Raw genomic sequence first — 22,008 nt, forward strand, 5'->3', positions numbered from 1 at the left:
TGCGGGGGACAGAGTGGAGGGAGGTTGCCCAACACCTGAAGGGGGACGTGGCTGAGAGACATGGGGTCTCCCTGTGGACAGGGGGTGTCCCCCAGTGCTGGGTTCTCTGACAGCCGCTCCAGCACCTCACACGTGTGGGACTCACCAGGTTCTCACAGGGCCTCTCAAAGCAGGTGCTTTCTCACAGGGAATCTCAGGCACAGAGAGGCCAAGTAACTGGCCCCAGGTCACACTGGAAGGATGTGAAAGAATAGGATTTTCTGCCCCTTCCATTTGGCTGGACTCCAGGAGTTGGGAATGGTGGAGATGTGGGGGAGTTGGAGCAAGAGTGGCGGGGGCAGGGCAGCCTTTTCCTGCTCTCACAGGTCAGGTGGACCTCCCTATGTGCTCTCCGTGGAGGGTCAGGAATTGTGTGGGTGCTGGTGCTGGGTGGGGTGGACACCACGCGTGCACTTGAGAACCGAGGTGGGGGCCCAGGTAATCCCAGGCTCCCTGCAAGGACTCAGTTTGTGTCCAGCAACTGAGGGTCCGGGGCAGAGTATGGACATCACACCAGATACAGGAATGCCCTCCAGAGTCAGGGGAGCCACTAGGGACGGAGGCTGTGGGATGAGGCTGGAGGAAGAAAGAACAGGCGCCCTGGAGGGGAGGTGGGACAGGAGGATGTCACTTCCCAGGTGCATCCAGGCCCTGGGAGCCACGTGCTTGCGCCTCCCAAGGGTCCTGGGCTTCCAGCATCAAGTCCGAGGTTCACTCCGGGCAGCACAGTGCCAGTGGTGTCACTTAACACCTCTGGCTGCCTGCCCTCAGCGTCCCCAACACATTTTCAGTGACCACTTTCCTGAGGTGGGCCAGTGGTGTCAAGGCAGCAGAAGGCTCAGTCGCAGCATCCCCGGCCCCAGCTCAGAGGATCCCTGGGTGAGCTGGCCCTCGCAGAGGCTCCTGTGCCCACCTGCTCCCTCTGCAGGTGGCCAGCAGCAGGTGTGCCCTGTGCCAGAATAAAGGCTTGCTTCCTGACCCCAGGAGACCCTCCCTCCCCCACCTCAGGCTGCCAGCCCAGGGAGCACCTCAGATGCTCTCTGGCATTCTGTGAGGCAGTTGGCAGTTAAAACATTCAAGTAACAGATTTATTCCAGAGAGAAGTGGGGGCGGAGGTTGAAACCAGGCGAACTCACTGTTCAGGCTGTCAGTCACCCAGAAACTGCACCCATGGTCCTTGCAGAAGCAACCCGAGAAGGTGCCAGTCCCAGCCACCCCTCCCCAGGGGCAAAGCTGGGGGTGGGGGTCGGTGTGGACCTGATGCCTGTGTCTTCCTGATCCTCGGAAATGGGAGATTCAGGCGGGAACACTTCCCACTGAGAGCAGTCTTCGCTTATTTATGAACCTGACCCAGGGGAATACTGAGGCAGCCTTCATAACCTTATGGAACACCGAGGGCTGAAGGAAAACTATTTCCTGCAGCAGAAGCAGGTCTGGATCCTGTGGCAGGGGCGGAGGGTGGAGTGAGGGGTTCTCCTCACTGAAGTGCACTTTCTCTCACATGTGGGGGGCTGATGCTCATTCTTTCTTGTAAGACGCAGTTCTCTTCATTCAAAGATGAAAACAGTCTGATCTGAAGAGAAGTATTGTCTATTCAGTAAGGTCCTAAGTATTCTTGGGGAGCGGAGGGAAGGAGGGGCTGTGGCTCAGGCTCAGAAGAGGAAAGGACAGACTGCTACCCAGGGATGAAGGGCCAGGGCTCACAGGACACCACTGCTCTGCAGGGCCATCTGAGGACCAGCCACACTTTTCATGGGTAAACTCCGGGAGTTGGTGATGGACAGGGAGGCCTGGCGTGCTACGGTTCATGGGGTCCCAGAGTCGGACACGACTGAGCGACTGAACTGAGCTGAACTGTGATGGGGACAAGGGACATGGACAGAAGAGTGGGCAGCAGGGGAAGCAACTGCCTCCGACACCGAAACAGCCCCACAAATGAGCAGTCACGCCAAGATCCCTCATGTCAAACTGCTTTATTACATCTTAAATAACAGTACAGTTGAATATAGGATCTATCTTGCATCCAGCTTCCTTGCAGTACATTGACTTTAAAATTAAATACAAAAGGTGAGGGACAGGGTGCAGAGAGCTCTACAGAGGTGCCGACGGGGGCGGGGGCTCATCCCACTCTCTGCGGGTCCAGGGCACAGGGCGCACAGGATGGTGCAAACACAGGTGGAGAAGCCACTGCTGCCGCTACGGGGGCGCTGGTGCGGGGAGGAGGCCCGCGTTGTCCCAGCACCGCTGCCCAACACTGGACGCGCACGGAACCAGGGACATCTGCATGTTAGAAAAGTGGTCTGCCTCAGCACAAAGGCTGGTTCCCGGGAGAGGCGGGCCGTGAGGAATCCACAAGGGAGGCCGGGGACTCCGTTCCCTGTACACCCCCCACCCCATCCAACAACGATTTTGGAACAGGACTTGTTTTTTAAAGAAAGAAAACAGTGACATCTCGCCAGGCGAGCGTGTAGAGCCGCTAACTGCACGGCCTCCAATGCGATGCGTGTGCACAGAGGAGCGACGCAAAGTGGACAGAGCGCGACGTCACAACTTCAAAGAGGTTATTTCTTAAAAGAAAAAGAACATCTAAGGACTGAGTCCTATATGCACTGTGAGCATTTCTACAGCATGCGGTTCTAAGAGCAAACCCACCCCATATGGCAAACGATCAGGTTTTTTAAAATTTAACTTAGAAAGTTTGAGATCATTATTTTCAAAACATTGATTTGTACATTGTTTCATACACAAATAACTGACTGACTCTCCACGCACAGGACGGCACCGCTCTTGAGGACGGAGGCTCGTGATGGCCGGGTGGGGCACAGGGTAGTGTCGCGCTGTTCTGTCAGCCTCCCTCCAACTTCACAAGGAGACCGGGTGAGACTAAAAACCGAACTGAGGGGAGAGGGTGGGTCAGGGGAAAGGCGCCTGACGCGGTCACTGTTTGTCCGCGTGCTCAGTTCCTTGACTTCTCAGCATCATCCTTCTACACCATGCGCACGACAGTCATGTGACACGAGACAAGAAGTAAAAAAACCAGGGACTAAATTTACATCATTAACAATCTGAGAGAGGCCACACCAGACCCTCCTTCTCTGTTTAACTACAAGCAGAAAGAAATGTATTTTAAGAAGGAAATATGAATCATGTCTGCAAAATCCTGTTACAAACACAATCTAGAATTCAGAGTCAATTACAAGATGAAGTCCTCAACTTGGTTTGCATGAATATCACCAAACAGGATTACTGATCAATATTTCAAATAAACTAGTAAAAAGTTGTGTCTGTCTTACAATTACACTCAAGTTTACCTTCTCGTTAACATTTTTATTATAGTATTTCCTTTTAAATTCATTCAAAACAAACAAAAAAAAAAGAAAACAAAGACAATGGTCCCGGAAGGAATGCACGATTCGTTTTAGTTACAGCACAGAGATTCTTCTCTCAGTGGGAATTGTGCTCTTGGTTTCAGCAATAAGTGAGGGGAAGGTCTTGCCCTTTTGAAGTTCTGAGGGGTGCAGGGCGTCCGCGTTAGTAGGGGTGGATGGGAAATGCTATCTGCAACGCTCCAAGGCTGGAATGGTCTTCCAGTCACTGTGGCGTCCACCTGCTGCTTTAAACAGAATTGAGAGACCATGAAGAGAAACGCAGCACCTGGCCCAGGTGCAGAGTGGCATGGTAGCTGCACCCGCTCAGGATGGGGGCACAGCCAGTACTCAGGCTAACCGCAGAGCTCACCTGCCTGAGAGCCCAGAGCAGCCACATCCAAATGACCCCAGGAGCTCCAACCCACAGCTCCCTCCATGTTGTAAGAAACATGGAGTCGCAAGCAGGGAAGGGTGTGGGCTGCCTCTTACCTGTCAGGGTTAGTTCCAGATTTTGAGGAAGCTGTCCCAGGACCCCGTCGCCACGGCCATCCCGTCATCAGTTACCCCCAGGCAGCTCACGCGGTTGTCATGCCCGGCCAAGACCCCTGGGGGCCGAGGACAGTGTGGTCAGCCTGGGGTCCAACCACTTGCTGAAGTGGACCCAGAAACCCCCACTTCCAGTCCCTGCCAGGCCTTGGTGGTGAGGAAAGGATCCCAACACAGAGGGCTCATGAGGGACGCAGAGGGTGGTCCTTTAGGACAGGCACAGTGATCCCCCTCCCCCCAAACAGGGCACCCCGTGACAGTCAGTGGTCAGTGCTTAGACGATCATCAGCCACATCTTTCCAGAGGGACCTGAGGCTGTATCTCAGAGCACCCTGTGCTGTCAGGACAGAGGCCGCAGACCTGGAGGCACTTGGGGGAGCAGGAGAGGAAGAGGGGCCCCCCCAGAGCAGGAGCTCTACAATGGGAGGGTGCTATGAGGACGCGGCTGGCCCGGTCCTGCCTGAGTGAGCCACACGGTACCGCCAAGAGCTTCTCGTGCTGGGGCCTGGCTCCTGTCCCTCTGCCAGCCCCCATGTCGCAGGTGATGTGTACCCTATCCCTTTGCAGACCTGGTGAGGCCCAGCAACTGCCTACCTGCCCTGTCGGCCTTGAGGGCGTCCCAGACGTTGCAGTTGAAGTCGTCGTACCCTGCGAGAAGGAGGCGTCCGCTCTTGGAGAAGGAGACGGAGGTGATCCCGCAGATGATGTTGTCATGGGAGTACGTCATGAGCTCCTGGTCCGCACGGAGGTCGAACAGCCGGCAGGTGGCGTCGTCTGAGCCGGTGGCAAATGCGTTGCCATTTGGGAAGAACTGGAAAGAGCAAGCAAGCCAAGACAGTTTGCCAACGGACAGAAAGACACACTGGAAATGCAGACTGCCCGATGCAGGGTACTATGGGCACAGGAGCTGAAGACCAGCTAGGACCAGGCTCTGGCTGGAACAGCAGACGCTGCGCAGGGACCAGGAGGGACCAGACCTCGGCGAAGAGTTGGCTTCCCATCACCACCATGGTCCCAAGGGAACAGCAGGAGTGTGGCTGTCACCCATGGCTGGGTGCCCACAGGTGCTGGAGTCAGGCTTCCTGCGTGGAGGACGACTCAGCAAGCAGACACTTTCTCCCCCTCCCCACCTGCGGCTCCTCAGATGGCCAGGCCCTCCTGTCAGGGCAACGTGGACAAGGGCAGGCTCCCTCCACTGCTGTGCCCCCAGGGCCCCGCGGAGGCTGGGCTGACAGGGTCCGTTACGGGACTATTTGCCCCCAACAAGAGGAAGCCTCACGGTCAGTCACTGGTCACCCTGGGAGTGGGACACATGCGGGCCTCGCTGGGACAGAGTGAATCACAGCCAAGTCTCCCACAGGGAGATTTTGTCCATTCGACTGTATTTGCATAGAAAAGACAGAACACCTAACCCTGAAAACATTTTCCAACTGGCTGACACAGCTGCAGCTCCTGAGGACTCTAACCTGCTGACCGCCAGCCAGGGGCCCTGACCCACACCTATAACCTCAACTCACACAGATGGCGTTGATGTCAGACTCGTGGCCGGTGAAGGTTTGCCGGCACATCCCTTCTCGCACGTCCCAGAGTTTGGCTGAAGCGTCACAAGCACCAGAGACAAACAGTCTGGTGTCCGGAGCGAGCGAAAGGCTCATGACGTCCCCGGTGTGTCCAGTGAACGTGGTCGTCTGCTGGCCAGTCTCGATGTCCCACAGGGCACTGGGACAGAGCAATGACAGGGGTTACCCCTTGCTTGGAAGACCAGATACACAAACAGACTCCCTCAAACCCCCAGGCCTGCAGCAAGCATCCACGCTTCACCTAAGACAGATCCACATCCAGTAGTGACTTTGCTCAAATGGGTTGTTACAGAGCCAAGCACACACACGACATGGATGAGTCCGCCCGGGGCTTCTCTGATTCTCACACCAGCTCACACATCAGCAGAAGAGGGAGCCGAGTCCCTGTCCAGCGGGGACACTTGTGGACTGGGCCGCACACTTGGGCCCCACAAGGACTCATGAGGGGCAGCAGAAGGCCTCCAGTTGGTGCCCCTGCTGGACAGCTCCATGCCCGCCAGAGACCAGAGGCTGGGTCACTCCGTGGGGCAGAGCCAAGCGTGGGGCCCATGGCCATCAGCTTGAGAGGCTACTCCAGGCCAGAGAAAGGGGAGACACGGCAGCGTGGCGAGGACGCATGCATGGTTTCTGTGCTTCGCCCACAGAAGCAAGGCCATCAGATGCTACTCGTCCCGTCAGCCTCACAGAAAACCAGCTCAACTCAGCCCCCACATCCAAGCATGGGGGACCCCTCTCTAGGGCCTGAAGGACAAGCAGGAAGGAAGGAAGACAACCTCCCCCACCCCAGTCCAAAAAACATCCTCCCCAAGTGAAAAAGCTTCCGAAAATACCTTCTAATACAGAGGTTCTTCCTAAACTGGCAGTCAAGACAGACTGCAAATCTTCAGTGAGCGCACACACAAAGGACACCTCACCAGGCAGGGCTGGCCAGGGCGCACCTGCCCCTCCCGTGTGGCTTGCTGGCTCTCGGCCACCACATCTTGCCTCAAAGAGTCAGAAAAACCCACAGGGACAGTTGAAGCCTGAAATGACTCAACTGCTCGATGATTTTAGAGGATATGTTTTGGTGCCACAAGTGAACACTTCACAGAGTTTCAGTGTCTTCCACCAATAAGGTGAAATTCCTATGACACCTGCTACTTTGAAGCTGTGCTCAGAGTCCACAGGGAGGCAGCGCTCACCTGAGGGGGGCTGAAGCGCACCCCCCAAGGCTAGTAACTGTGGCCCACAAAGGCGAACTGTGAGGAAGAGACAAGCCGGTGTTTCACGCAGAGTTCTAGTTTCAAAATCAGTTCTTAGTTGTTCAAAACTGCACCTTCCCATCTACACAGAGCACCATGAACTGGTCCACCTCTTGGCACCTGTGTCTGAAGCCCCGGGGCCACGTCCAGTCACAGTGGCTTAGCTGAGGACTTCCCTGAGGCTCAGCTGCACAGCAGGGAGGGCAGTGTGAGACAGGTTCAGCGTGCTGGGACTCACCAGGTGGTGTCTCCAGAGCTGGTAACGATCTGATTGTCATCCAGAAAACGGCAGCAGGACAGGTAACCTGGAAAACAGACCCAACAATGGCCTCAGCACCTGACTCTACATCTTGTAAATGGAGTGACCACAGTGGGAAGGCCCAGGCAAGGTGAGGCAAATGCCATGTCCACCACCTCTGGCCCTGCCCTATGTGCTGGAAAGAGGAACAAAGCCACACAGACTGCAGGCACTGTGGGCAAGAGCAGAGCCACAGGACTGGGCACCAGGAGGAAGGAGGCACTCTGAGCACACGCGCATCCTGCCAGCCCTTGACATGGCAGGAGCCGCCAGGATGATGGGTCTGCAGGGGCAAGACACTGGGGTGCAGGGCTGGGGGCAGACTTGTTTTCTGTGGGACAAGTGCATGGTCAGCGTGGAAACTGCTGTGTGTCACTCAGTTCCGCACCCCCCACCAGCATGAGAGGCCCCAGCCTGCATCCCCTTTTGGAATAAAGAAGGGCAAATACAAAGAAGATCCATTCTGTAGAGCCTACATTTGATTTCTCCTGAATAAGCCCTGTTCACCACCATCTCTGTTTTCTTAGCACAAGTGACTCTGAGGACTGCACGTACGGAGTGAGCACCCCACCTGGGAGGCCCAGGGACAGTGTCAGGGCAGCCCCTGACCCCAGCCGGCCGGGCTCCTACCAAGTCTTCCCAGGCCACACAGAGCCACGTGTGATGCTGTGTCACTCAGTAAAACCGAAGACAAAATACACACCGAGAGAGGAGGAGCCCACTGACAGCTGCTGATGTGGAAAGCATAAGGTTGTTGGGAAAACAAAGCCTAAACCTAACATATTACCTCACTGTCTCCCATAGAAGAAACAGAGACAACAGTTTCAGAATATTAGTTCTGTGCCTAGACAAGGACATGTGGTCAAGTGCTCCCTAGAGCCCACATCATGTCCACAGGACATAGGGGACCACATGGCTGCCACCCTCAGCCTCCCCCAGGGGTTCCTCCCAAGGTCCCCGAGCTCCTCCTCTCCAAGAACAGCACTCACTTCCTGGCACACTGCCACCCTCATACAAGCCAGTCTTCCAGGATCCAGTCCTGGAGCCTCCAGTACTACCCTGTCCAACTGGTGAGCACAGCCGACTGGAAACAGCACTGTGGAGACCCCTGCCCCACCGGCATTGCACACAGGGTCAGACATAGGCACTCCTAGGTCAATGACACAAAGAAACACGCCCTCAAAGATGACCTCTGTCCATTTCCTGCAGGTGGTGGTCACACGGAGCCCATGAGCTTCCTGCCCCGAGAACCAGCAGCTGAATGTTACGGCCACGGCCTTCGAGCACCGGCAACGAGCTCTGGCCTCTTCAGGGCCCAGAAGGTCAGCACACATCAGCTGGTGGATCCTTAGGAACCAGGCAGGCTATGTGCGCCCTCACCAGAACCCCTTGCCTGTGGAGATGTGTGCATGTAGGTGCCCTCAGCAGAACTCCTTCCCATCCTGTGTGCGTGTGTGTATGTGTGCGTGCCCTTAACAAAGTCCCTTCCTCGTAGGTGTATATGAGTTTCTGTGCACCTGTATGTGCGCGCCCTCATCAGAACCCCTTCCTCATGGGTGTGTTTGTGCATTTGTGTGCACCCTAAGTAGAACCCCTTTCCCAAGAGTGTGGGTGATTGCACGTGAGTGTGCCTGTGCGCCCTCAGCAGGACCTCTTCCCCACAGTTTGTGTGTGCACGTGTGTCCCTGTGTGTGTCCTCAGCAGAAAGGTGGCTGGCCCAGGCACTGGTGCCTTTCCAGAGCCCCAGAGGGTCAGACAAACATGGCACCAAGTGGGGGTGTGCCAAGGCCTCTTTGAGACCACAAGTGGCAGGGGGATGGCCTGGTGCAGGGATGAGCAGGCCATAGCCCAGAGGGAGGAGGCCTGGAATGAAGCAGGACAGGCCCTCTTTCCTCCTACAGCCCAGCCTGCTGGCTCCTATCAAGGGAAAAAGAACAGGCTGGGGGCCCCGGACAGCAAGGACAGCCCAGCCCAGCCCACAAACATGAAGCGCTAGCCACCTCAGGAGGAGCAGGCCATCACGGCCCCAAGGAAGTTCTGGCTAAACTCCTGACCAGGTGATCCCAGGAAGACACCATGTCTGCACTGGGATGGGAGGTTCAGGGAAGAAGGCGGCACTTTCAGGGCATTGCTGATTTCTCAAATACACGATCTAATAATGCCTTTTTGCCAAAACAGCACTCTAAAAGTTATTCTGTATGTAATGTAGTCACAACAACAACAAATACTCTGTCTCAAGGCTGGAAGCTCAGTCCCTGAGCCATTTCCAGAGGGTACCTTGCACTCTGCAGGACAGACAACTTAGAAGGAAAGGTGAGACACCAGAGGACAGAGCACCGTCTGACAGGTGCTCCCTCAGCTCCGCAAGCACTCCCCCAGCCTGGGAGGCCAACTCGAGAGAAGGAACCTCGGCTTGCTCCAAATGGGCCCTGTATCTCATGGAAACAACAACACGAAACTGATCACAGGAGCCTCCTTCCTGAGGCTGCACAAGCTTGATGCCCGCCCCGACTCTGCAGACACCACCAAGCATGAGGGTCTGCTGACAATAGCACCCAGATGGGTTTTATTGCAATTGAGTTCTAAGATCCTTCGAGAAAATGTCCCAACACCAGCTTAACAGAGAGTCCTCAGTTAATGCTCAGGCCTGAGACGCCCGAATGAGGGGTACCAGTGCCCTCAGATGAAGTTAGGAACGACAGAGACAAGACAGACCACACGTGCTCAAATCTGCTGAGTCCACTGACTTTTCACACCCTCGCCTGACTAAAGGGAGGCTACATGAAGCTCATCGAACGTTAACCTTTATTGATATGAAGCATCATGTCTGAAAAGTTACAAATACCCTTAAGATGTAGAATGTTTAAAACACACCACTCAGCTCTCAAGAAGTAAGAGTTCACAATGCATGAAGGAAACACAATTTCTAATGCATTCAAATACTAGTTTTATTTTTTCTTTCAGCAAACAAGTGCTAAAAAATGTAAAAGATTTAATTAAAAAATGGAAGTCCATACACTGAACTGTATATAAGAGATTAATAAACAGTAAGAATGTTTTTTAAGTGTTGCGAGTTCACTGATGCTGGAAGCAAAGTGGTTTATGAAGGGTGCTCACTGGACAGAAGCCCTGTTCACAAGGATGGGGCAGGCAGGCCAGGCTGGGTTCCACCCCCAGGAGTAGCCTTCCCACAGAAAACTACTATGAGTGCTGGACAAATATAAAAACAAACTCCTACAAACACTGGAAGCAGCAGCAGACAAACTGAAGGGGAACCTGCACCTGGAGGCACTGGGGGACCTTATTTTTCAGGTGCTGTGCCTGCAGGCAGGTCCCCTCCTGTGACAGCCACAACCACGCAGCCACACCTCAGACAGCACATCTGTGGCCCAACTTTCCTGAGCAGCCAGTAAAGGGTTCTGGGCAACCACAGCCAGAAAGTGAAAGACGAAAACCTAGAAAGGAGAAAGCCATACAAGGCCCTAAAAAAAAATCACGCACCAACTCCCCCACATCTGTCCAAACCACACACAGGCAAGAGAGCTGAGCCCACACAGCATGGCTGCTCCCCACAGGACCACACACCAGGATTCCAGGAGAGTAGTCTGCACAACACAACAGCCGCAAAAGCCCAGGATGCAAATCGAATCACTAGATGCACCAACAAGCAGGAAAATGTCATCTACATTCAAGAGGAACGAGCCACCAAGACCAACCTCAAGGGACTGACTCCTAGAACTGGCAGACAAGAATTTTAAAGGCAGCTCTTGGAACTGCTCACAAGGATCCTAACTATGCTTGTTATAAATAAAAAAAGACAGGAAATCTCAGCAGAGAAACAAGAACTATTTTTTAAAAAGCAAATAAATTCTAGAACTGAAGTGAACATCTGACTTAAATGGCTTGCTGGGTGGTCTTAACAACACCATGGAGGTGACAGAAGTCACATGCCCTAGAGGATGGCTCTGGGGAAGCGGGAGATGGAATCTAAGAGATGAAGTGAATGCACAAAAGAAGAGAGCACCAAGAACAGAAAGTGGACCTCTAAAATTTCCCCAATTTAGTGAAAGACAGAACTTTACGAAGTCAAGGTGTTAAAGCACAATAAACAAAGAAAATCACTCCAAAGCATGTCAGTCAAACAGCTGAAAAATAAAGAAAAATCTTTAAAATGCTAAAAGAAAATAATACCAACCCAAAATTAAATACATCAGCAAAAATATTCTTCAGAGATGAAGGATAGTCAGTATTTCAGGTGAGGACAGACAGAATTCCTTGGTGAGATCCACACCAACTGTAGGAAGCACTAAAGCAAGCCCCTCAGGCTGAAGGGCACCCAGGAGAAAGCGCATGTCTTCAGGAAGAAATGAGCACCAGAAATGGTACAGACTTGAGTAAATGTAAAAGACTATTCAATTTTCTTCAAATGGCTAAGCACGTTTAAAGGAAAAAGTGTAACAATATATTGGGGGCTTATAACACACAAGGATGCAAGACCTAGAAAAAGAAAACTTTGTAAAGGATGAGGAAGGGCAGGAAATGGGACATTTATGGCTACAAGACTCTTGTCTTTCACATAAATGGATACAACATACCTGGCCGAACCTTAAGAATTGTGAACTTACAATTGTGAACTTACATAAACCCTAAAATATAATTCAAAGAGGTAACCAAAAGCCAACAGATAAAACTATAAAATATTATTCTAAACAATCAGGTAACCCAAAAGAAGGCGGGAAAGGAGAGGTCATCATAAACCCCAGTGCATCCGCAATGCAGGAAGCAGACACGAAGCTCACACAATTAGAGAGGCAGAGACATGTACAGTAGACAAGGGACTGTGTTTATAAATACAGTTACACAGACGGAAGAAATACACCATGCAAACAGCCTAAGAAGGCTGGAATGGCTGCAAGAACATCAGATAAAGCCCACTTTCCAGCAGAGGTTCTGAGACAGGAAGAGGGTCAGTTCATCAGGAAGAAATGACAGTCACGAACATAACTGCTTCCACTGAAAGAAGTCAGAATACAAGAAGCAGAAATTTCCAGAATGAAGGGAGAAAGAGAGAAATCCATCCCACCTCAGCAACTTAGAAACTAAAGACACAGAAAATGTGAATAGTGTCAAAGACCTGCTCTGACAAACACGCTGAGAACTGCCCCACAACCTGGCCTCCTGAGCACACGCAGCGTGTCCTTGTCAGACCACCTGCTCCTCAGGAAGTGAACCTCCACAAATGAGAAAAACTCAACCAATAAAGAACATGGTTTCTGAACATAACTGCATTTAATCAGAAACCACAACAGGTTATTAAAATGGTGTTAAAAATGTTTCCCACTGAATGACAACATAGCTAAAGCCACACTTGGAGGGGAGTTTACAGCTTGAAAGGCTCAATTTGAACAAGAAGGAAGGCCTAAGGTTCCACCTTAATAAGAAGCTAGAGAGTTAAGAAGGAAGCAACCCCAAAGCCAACAAAAGGCAGGAAATGACACAGGACAGAAATCAGTGCAATACAGGCAGTGTATCTTTAAAAGTTTAAAGATATACAATTAACCGGCCAGAATAAATTTAACAGACTGCCTGAATGAAGTCAAAAGGACACCAGTAACTATGATAATTCTCTGGTTGCATGTGAAGTACATGAGCAGAGGGTGTAGTTTTGAAAAAGAATACAGCAAGAGAAGTAAAATACTGGGGTGAGACCTTCTTTTCCAGAAATGTTATGTCTTTTGTAATAAATAATAACTGTCACAGGTAAATTGAACTTGGCAAAACAACCTACTATCTAACAGTTCCAGCAGGCTCTGTTCAGGAGACCTGGGCCTGTAGGAATGTTCTGCCCTGTGCAGCATGAGTGCTGGTCAGTAATCAGCGTGCGTGTGTGTGTGCACAAGTGGACACAGGTGTATGTACATGGAGTCAGGGTGCATGTGTGTGCACACATGGAGACAGTTGTGTGTACTTGGAGTCAGGGTGTGCATGTGTGTGTACATGTGGAGACAGGTATGTGTAACATGCATGTTTAGATTAGGAAACCATTGTGGAAAAGTGCTCAAGAGAATGAATTATGTCATGCTGATATGGAAAGAAGTTGTCCACTAGCTACTACACAGTGACCCAAGTACCCAGGGTCCTTGAAAACCAGACACTATAGTGACTTAAACCAAAAGGCTTCCAACTGGTAAAAGTATATCAAGGCCTGTCTTTGATTTCACTTTCAGAGTATCTCCGGCCATTACTGTAGCCAATCTCATAAAACAACTACTGAGAAGAGACAAGTGTCCACAGCACAGTACTAATGCCTGGCTACAGCACACATGACTATGACTTTATTGATGAGAATGTGTACCTGTGTGTCCAGCCAGCTCACGACTCACACGTACATTCCCTTCACGAGTTTTCAGATTGTAAATGGAGCAGATGTTATCCAGGCCTCCGCAGGCCACGTAATTCCCAGAAGGGGCATAAGCGCATGTCATGACCCACGAGGAGCGCAGAGGGATGGCATGGACCTGAAGGGCAGAACACACATGATGTGAGCACGCAGGTCAGACACATCACCTACTGACACTGTGATCCTGCTTCTTGTCTTCAACTGTCATTGCCCCAGAGGTGACACAGCAAGACACTGGCCAAAATTAGTTTAAAATAATTTTTATGGGTGGCCAAATGAAGGTAAAATTTAATTAGAAATTCAGTGCTGCACAACAATTTAATGTAGAGTTTTTATTTTAACTGCTGCACTGCTTGGCTTTTAGGATTAGTTTCCTGACCAGGGATCAAACCCTGGCCCTTGGCAGTGAAAATGTGGAGTCATAACCACTGGCCCACCAGAGAATCCCAAATGCAGATTTATTACAGTCAGGCAGGCACTTCAGGAATACCAGCAAAGCCCCCAAATTGAAATTACATATTAAGAGGAAAACATTTCATTGGCCTATCAAAATGACTATAAAATTAATTCACAAACTCAAGTATTTTTAGTGAAGTAATCAAACTAGACATTACTATAATTAATCCTACCACACACCTCCCTGTGTCTGAGATTTAAGTACCGCAATCTTTTTAAACACATTTGGTATTCTCCAGCAAAATATAACTGAATTTTGTCTGTTATACACATTTAGACCAATGACAATACTTTTTTCATTCAGTATGGATTGAACAATCTTGGATTAAATTTTTAAAATAATTTATACTTTAAAGTACAGTATCTTTCAGATTATTTCTTGTGAAAACCAGTCACTAATGGAAAGCTATACCTCTGCATTTTTAAATAAAACATGAGATTTCCCATGAGCTAAAATTGGATTCCTGGCTCCTAAAAACATGGAGGAGGCCCTCCCTCCACCTGCTTTGCAGGAAGACCAACCATGGCATAAGAGTGTAGCCTGGCAGCACAGGCCACACGTGCCAGCTACGTGACCAGGTTTCCATTTGGCCCAAACAACTTTACTCTAAAAGCGACACCCCCGTGCTCCTCTGCCCTCTCCTTTACAAACTGTGCATAAGTGAACCCAGAGTTTAAACACCTGCCTTTGCCCGGGCTGGTCTTCAGGGCATGGTCTGCAGTGCCTACCTTGTTTGTGGTGTAGCTGTCCCAGATAATAAGTTTACCATCCTGCGAGGCACTGACTAGAAGCCTGGAGCAAAGAGACAAAAGCAAACCCGTCAGCAACACAGGAGCCTCCCCAAAGACAGCAAATGAAAACTAAATTCTCACAACAACTAACACATACTTCAATGTTACATTCGCTTGAGATAATCCCCAGCAAAATTCTAATTGTTAGACCAACTCTGAAAGCATGAAAAGAAAACACCTTCACAGGTAAGAGTGCAGGCCTGATGGTGCCTGTCTTCAGGTGCAGCCCCAGCCCCTCAGCTATTCAGACAAGACACACTGGTTGCCTAGCGCTGCTCTCTCAGGGTTTCTGGTCACCATACACCAGATCTGATGCCCAAAGATCTTTCATGAGTCAAAGGTGGTAGGAAATATTTAGTATATAATTTTATGTTCCATTCTGACACATAAAAAGCATAAACATAAAGGACTAATAAGTTTTTAGATACTCAGAATTTATAAGCCATTTCTCACCAAAAAGGGAATCCAGGTCTCCTAGAACCATGAAGAACTGCCTTCCCACCTGCCTTGAAAAGAGATGCCAATCTAAAGCAAGCTGTGCCTGTCCCACAGAAGAGCCTAATGAACATTTTTTGTGCCAAGTTTCTTGCTCTGGTCAGTTGGGCTAAGTGTGGACCCTGTGTGTTGAAGAGGTGCTTTGTCTGCATTTGCAGAGAGGTACAAGGATATTGCCTAAGGAAAGCATGACCAATAGGCAAACGAACTGCAAACACAAGTACTCCAGGAACCAGCCCCTCCTGGACACCCTGGGGACTCTGCCCTACAGGCGACGCTGCTCCGGGATGGGCGAGAAGGTACCCATGGAGAGACCTATGTCAGTGGGGTGGACAAGGAGAAGGGTCTGCTGTTTCAGAGACTGCATCAAAACATGGTCTCAACCATCTCAGACACAAGTGCATTTGGCTTCTTGAACTGCTCAAACCTGGAGGTATTATCACTTGAGTCACTCTGACAAGTGACCTTATGTTCTGATGCACAGACTCTATCACGTGGAGTCTGGCAGGAACACACACATGTTCGGCTCTGCATGACAACACTAATTGCAGTGCAGGCTCCAACTTTATTATTTTGGGGATGCAATTTCTTAGAGCAAATCCCTGCCTTGAGGTGCAGTTATAAATACATCAGGCACTTGAAAGACCCTGTGTATCAGATCAAGGGTCACTTGGCGGCTCTATTACTTTCAGGCCCCTCTAAGTACAGGTTGGCTGGAACATCAGAGCCAACGTAAAGAAGCTCATCCCCTGGAAAGGTCACCTCTACAAAGGTCTCCTCATCAGAAAGCTTAATATTTGCTGACGTGCCCAGGGATGGAGAACCTTTAAGCAGCCCTGATCCCCCAGAAGGTGAGAGAAGACACACCTCTTAATCCCTAAGAGGACTGCCATGAGGACCTGGCTCCTCCTGTCTCCCACCTCCTCGGAGCACAGAGGCAGAGCTCGGAGAAGGCCCAAAGCCCCAGTCCAGGTCCCAAGGCCTCCCACTTCCTGCACACTCACAGACCTGGATGGATTAGCAGTGTTTCCCTCTCAATTGTATCACTTTGGCAGATTTTAGAAAAGGGAGAAAAGGTTTAACATTAATTCACATGATTGAAAGAAGACTCTCAAACATTATAAAAAGTAGACTTTATGTATAAAAATTACAATATATTGATAAACATATCATAAATGGACATATAATATGTACTGACACAAGCACACCCATAAGCCTCACTGTAGGCACCTCCTAGAGCTTTATCTCTCCCTGAAAATTCTCTAAATTTATTCACTTGTTTTTAAAGTATTTATTTGGCTGTGCCGGGTCTTAGCTATGGCATGCAGGATCTCCAAGCTTCGTTGGGGCATGTGAACTCTTAGTTTTGGCATGTGGGATCTAGTTCCCCGACCAGGAATCAAATACAGGCCCCTGCACTGGGAACGTGGAGTCTAACCTACTGGACCACCAGGCAAGTCCCTCTCCTATAGTTTTAAAATACAACCAGCTAACCACTGTGATAGTCTGAGAATATCCATGAACCACACAAACATAATAAAATAACTGGTATTCCCAAATTATTATTATGACTCATTAACCTTGAGTCATGAAAAGAAGTTGTATAATAAACTTTGATGTCTGTGAAGATTCCATAAACAAAATGTACATCCAAAACATTAAAAAAAAAAAATTTCTGATGTTAAAGAAGAAAATTTTAGTTTCCAGAAAACATGGCTATCTAGGGGGAAAAAATCTCCAAAGGGCTCTGGATAGCAGGAGTTCTCCTTGGTATCATTTTTTGTTTTCCTGGTTTATAAGACAGCCCTCGTGTAAGGACATTATACCAGTAATTGCCATTTGAAGAGCAGCTGTACAACACACGTCCATGTACCCTACACCGTCCAAGAAAGTGAACAAGCCAGGTGGTGCCCAGCAGCCTCCCCAGTACTCTGCCTCACCCTGCTCCGTGGGCTCCACGACCCTGAACCGGTGCTGCTGCTTCCTCATGTTTGCACCTTCCACCACTGGATTCCCGAGCACAGTTTGTGTTCGAACCAGAGGGCATGCAGAGCCTCGAGGATGTACTCAGGACACCTGCATGATCTACGGGCTCCCTGCCCCTAAGGCCCTCTCTTCATTGTCACAGCTCTGGCCACACACTTGCCATAGTTCTTCAAACACAGCTCTCGGTCACCTCTTAGGACACAAGTGACACATCACTGTCCATCCAACTTCCTGTCTAACCAGGACACTGATGTTCCCAAAGATCAGGAAAAGACCCCAAAGGTAAGATACTATATGATTACCGTCTACTTTTTGAGAATAGAATCTAAGATGGATGGATTAGTAAGGGCAATTTTCCTTTTTTCCTCTTCTATTCTTTCTGATCATTGCCATCATTAACAGGATCTAAGTTAGCTCTCATTTGCATTTGGAATTATATGGGATACTGTACAGAACAAACTAAAAATACAATCTTTTGTTCTATAGCTGTTGACACACTAAAGCAGCCAATTTCACGAACAAAGAAAAAAATACCAAGCAGAAAATTCCTCTCTGACAATTAAAACATGAAAAAAATGCAACTCAGAGAAAAGCATCTAATCCTCAAAGTATAACATGTTAGTTATTTGAAAAAACACATTACAGTCACAACATCACATGGCTTTTTCTTTAATTATTTGAGAGGAAAAGTGGAGAAAGATTACCCAGTACCCTCCAACAGGAAGACAGAAGGAGCTGGATGGATTTCATTTCAGCAATGCTGCAGGTGAAGGGAAACAGGACAAGGAAGGGGAAGGAGGCCCAGAGAGCAATGGTGACTAGTCATTTAGAAAGAGGTGTGAACATAGGCAGAATTCAAGGAACAGAGGGATCGCTAGAGAAAAGGGGGTGGGGTGGGCAGGCCAGGGACAGGCAGAGACAACACCTCTCATGTACATGCTCTGTGCCCCAGTGCAGCCCTCAGGACACACGCATCACTGTTTTAACTCTCCCGACACCACATGGACTGGCTTCTGATCCCTGAACCAGATCACCAAAACCACGAGAGGGTGTGGCCATGAGGTCACAAGGAACGGGCTGGAAAGAAGAGCCACGGCATAGTGGGCAGGTCACCCCTCAAGATGGCACAGAGGGGACAGGTCAGCACCCCCCGGTAACACAGAGAGGACAGGTCACACCTCAAGGTGACACAGAGGGGACAGGTCACCTCCCCCAGGGGACACAGAGGACAGGTACCGCCCCCTCGAGGTGGCACGGGCACTGTGCCATGGAGCTGGGAAGACAAAGGTGAGGGGAAGGTGGTGACAAGGGAACGGCAGCATGGCCAGCTGTCCTGCCTGCTACACGTCTGACAGCAGTGCCCAGTTTTTCTTTACCAATCCCAGCCTGTGAGCTCTGGCCCCACCCCCCCACCATGAATGCCCATGTTCCCGCCCACACACCTGGAGTCGGTGCCCCAGTGCATGGCATAGATCTTGGCCAAGTGTCCCCTCAGCGTCCTCCTGGTGCGCATCTGGATTCTTCCCACAGGGTCAATGTTGTTTGTGATCTTAAAAATAAAAGTTACCAAGAATTAACTCCATGGGAGGCACACTCTCCCCCTGCCACCCCCCTCCACCAAAGTCTCCTTCATGCCCACCCTGCTCAGTGACACCACTGCCCTGGATGGCTGTGCCTGCCTGGCTCCTGCCAGTCAGCCCATCGTGTAGCAAGTCAGCCTTGATCCATCGTGAGGCCCCACCCTAGGCGCAGCAGCTTAGTGCTGGCCCAGAGCCTCCTCCCCCCACCTCCATCAGCACGCTAACTGGCCATCCAAGTCCAGCTCCTCCTGCCTCTGTTCGGCCCTGGAAGGCTGCTCTTCCTCCTAACAGGGCTCACCATCTAACAGGGCTCCAGGAACATAGACTGCTTGGTGCTGTGTGTGCTGAGCTGGACAACAGTGGTCATCTCTTCTGCACTCTGGAGTTGAAGGCACAAAATTGCATGTGCACACTACTGTTCACCCAACACACAAGAACCTGATGTTCATGACTCTGGGTTTACAAATGGAGTAAGTGTGTCACAACAGTGAGCTTTAAAAAACGTAGAGTCCAAAGTACATCTGAGAATTCAAATGTAGGTGATCCTGGCATTCTAACTTTTAACTTATTGTTTAACCCCATAAACGGTAGCTTCTAAAGCATTGAGATGATGTAAAGAATGTAATCATCCTCAACAGAAGGAATATAATTTTTCTTTTACATTTCTGTTCAGTGTTTGAGACAAAAAAAATTTTTTTTCAATGAGGTGAAATTCACCATCTGAAAGGATATAATTTAGCAATATTTAGTATATTCACAACATTGTTCCACTATCAGTGGTATCTGGTTTCAAACCATCTTCATCATTACCCCCAGAGGAAGCCCCTCATCCACTAAGCAGTCACTCCCTACAGCCTCCTCCTCAACCCTGGGCAAGCATGAATTTATTTTCTGTCTCTAGAGGGTGACCTGTTCTGGACAGTTCATGTACACAGAATCACACGCCGTGACCTCCTCTCACTGAGCACACGTGTCTCAAGGTTCACCCTTCTATGGCTGAGTAAGTCCCACTGTGTGGACAGGCTGTGCCTGGCCCTGATCTCATCCCCCGAGGGCACACAGCTGCTGGGAGCAGTGCCTCCGGGAGCATTCGGACACTGGCTGGTCTGAGCATCAGCTCTAGTCTCTCTGGGTGCATACCTAGGAGTGGAACCATGGGTCATAACTCGGGTTTCAATCTCTGAGAATGTGCCAAACTGGACCTTAGAAATTAAGGTTCTAAGGCAGACCTAATTAGGGAGAGGAACTTCAAAACATCCATATTGAAACTGTAATAATATTTAGGACTCTGACCTCTGTAAGAGGACATAATTACTTAAGGCTAGAGAGATATTTATTTTTTATCTAAAACTCACCACAGTCTATGCCCAGCATTGACAATGACCTGCAAATGAGAACCTTCAAACAGGGGCCCCACCCTTACTGTGCACAAAGTCAGAGCAGCTCCTTCCGAGGCCCAGAGCACCAGCCTCTATAGCAAATCAGTGACTGCATCAATGGTCCTTACCTGAGAGAGAGTCGCGTCTGCACACGCCTTCCGAGCATCCTGGGAAATGACAAGGACAATGAGACATTAGTGCTGCTCCCAGTACAGGCTCCCCCAGACCCAGGCTGCAGCTTCAATCAAAGTGAAAGTCGCTCAGTCATGTGCAACTCTTTGTGACCCCATGGATATACAGTCCATGGAATTCTCCAGGCCAGAATACTAGAGTGGGTAGTCGTTCCTTTCTCCAAGTGATCTTCCAATCCAGGGATCGAACCCAGGTCTCCTGTGATACAGGCGGATTCTTTACCAGCTGAGCCACCAGGGAAGCCCAAGAAATACTGAAGTGAGTAGCCTATGCCTTCTCCAGGGGACCTTCCTGACTCAGGAATCAGGGTGTCCTGCATTGCAGGTGGATTCTTTACCAGCTGAACTACACAAGGGAAGCAGTCTCAGAGCCTCTACCAAGAGCCTCCCCACTCTGCCTTGAGCCCAGGGCATGCTGGACACAGAACCAGCCACACACGGACATGTCTCAGCCTGCAGATCACCCCCCTAACGCACAACACCCCCGTGCCCACACTCCTGCCTGCAGCCTCCAGCACCTTCCTACAGCACTGCACCGGCGTCCTGAGTCGTGGGGCCCAGAGAAACAATGTCTAGAAAGCAGTGAATGGCCAGCCCAGGGAATCTTTCTTCTAGAATGCATTAACTCAGGACTGTGTTTTCAAGCCAAACAATCCTGATGCTGACCTCTATGGAAAGGAGCAAAGGGTCTGGAGTCAAGGCAACCAAATCTCTGGCTGGTCACATCCTGCTGCTTGCTTTCTTATCTGTGAAAAGACTTTGTGAAGCAGGCAAGAAATGTAATACAAAAGGATGTTCCTCAAGCTAATGAAGATGTCCTTGTTGTTCCTAAGCGATCCAAGCTGCTAGAAAATAAATCTGGAAATCTCAAATCTGGATATGACTTTTACAAACAGAAAGCCATATTATGAAGGGAAATGAGACACTGGCTTTGAAAGGATAAGACTCTGAATGTAGGAGTGGGGCCTAAGAAGAAAATTGGCTGTAGGAATAATTTCAAAGGAAACTGACAATTTCTCATAAAACTCTGCCATTGTGTAGCCATCTGCCCACCCGCGCTCACTGATACACATCTGAAGGCTCATGTGAACACTCCTGAAGGCGTCCAGGAGACCTTCTCCAGGGGCAAACAACCTCACTGCTAATTATTTTTACTTCATGAAGCTGGTGGTAGTATTTGTCAACCTAGAACATGGAGATATACTCAAAGAGATTGCTATTATAAATGTACCAAATAGCTAGATTCCAAATTCAACTTAAATTATCCTATTAGAAGCCATTCTGCTCAGTTAATTCTGCATATTTAATTACCCAATTAAAACAGGAAAATTATATAATTGAGTATTTCTGTGCCAGCACCTATTCTGGTGTCAGGACCAGGCAGAAGGGCGATCCCAAGCAGGTCTCCCATGCGTGGTTTTGTTACGGTCCCTACGTTCAGTATTAACTTCTGAATACCGTTCTTACTGATGTTATACATGGCTTTCAATTTTAAAAAATAACAAGAATTTTAAAAAGTTTTTGGCCATGTCATATGTGGCCTGTGGGATCTTAGTTCCCTGACCAGGGACTGAACCCAGACCACCGCAGTGAAAGCCCACAGTCCTGACTACCAGACACCAGGGAAGGCCCTGGTCGGGACTCTAGACAAGAATTA

General features: G+C 49.8%; 1 protein-coding gene across 4 annotated transcripts in view; it reads right to left on the bottom strand.

Annotated features, from left to right (window-relative positions):
• Positions 1-1,993: 1,993 nt before the first annotated feature.
• Positions 1,994-22,008, bottom strand: part of GNB1 (G protein subunit beta 1) — a 75,916-nt gene continuing 55,901 nt past the window's right edge. For 2 of the 4 annotated variants that reach the window (XM_043484517.1, XM_043484520.1), the window contains 9 exons: positions 20,289-20,327; positions 18,644-18,750; positions 14,658-14,721; positions 13,428-13,590; positions 7,013-7,079; positions 5,471-5,672; positions 4,548-4,764; positions 3,897-4,012; positions 1,994-3,652 (listed from right to left, as the gene is read on the bottom strand). In XM_043484517.1, coding sequence (XP_043340452.1) covers positions 3,906-4,012; positions 4,548-4,764; positions 5,471-5,672; positions 7,013-7,079; positions 13,428-13,590; positions 14,658-14,721; positions 18,644-18,750; positions 20,289-20,327 — 966 coding nt within the window. In that variant the 3' untranslated portion in view covers positions 1,994-3,652; positions 3,897-3,905. The remainder of the gene's footprint in view (positions 3,653-3,896; positions 4,013-4,547; positions 4,765-5,470; positions 5,673-7,012; positions 7,080-13,427; positions 13,591-14,657; positions 14,722-18,643; positions 18,751-20,288; positions 20,328-22,008) is intronic. The other 2 variants (XM_043484516.1, XM_043484519.1) reach the window with 1 other exon arrangement.

The sequence above is a fragment of the Cervus canadensis genome, chromosome 13 (assembly GCF_019320065.1).
Source record: "Cervus canadensis isolate Bull #8, Minnesota chromosome 13, ASM1932006v1, whole genome shotgun sequence".
NCBI lineage: Eukaryota > Metazoa > Chordata > Mammalia > Artiodactyla > Cervidae > Cervus > Cervus canadensis.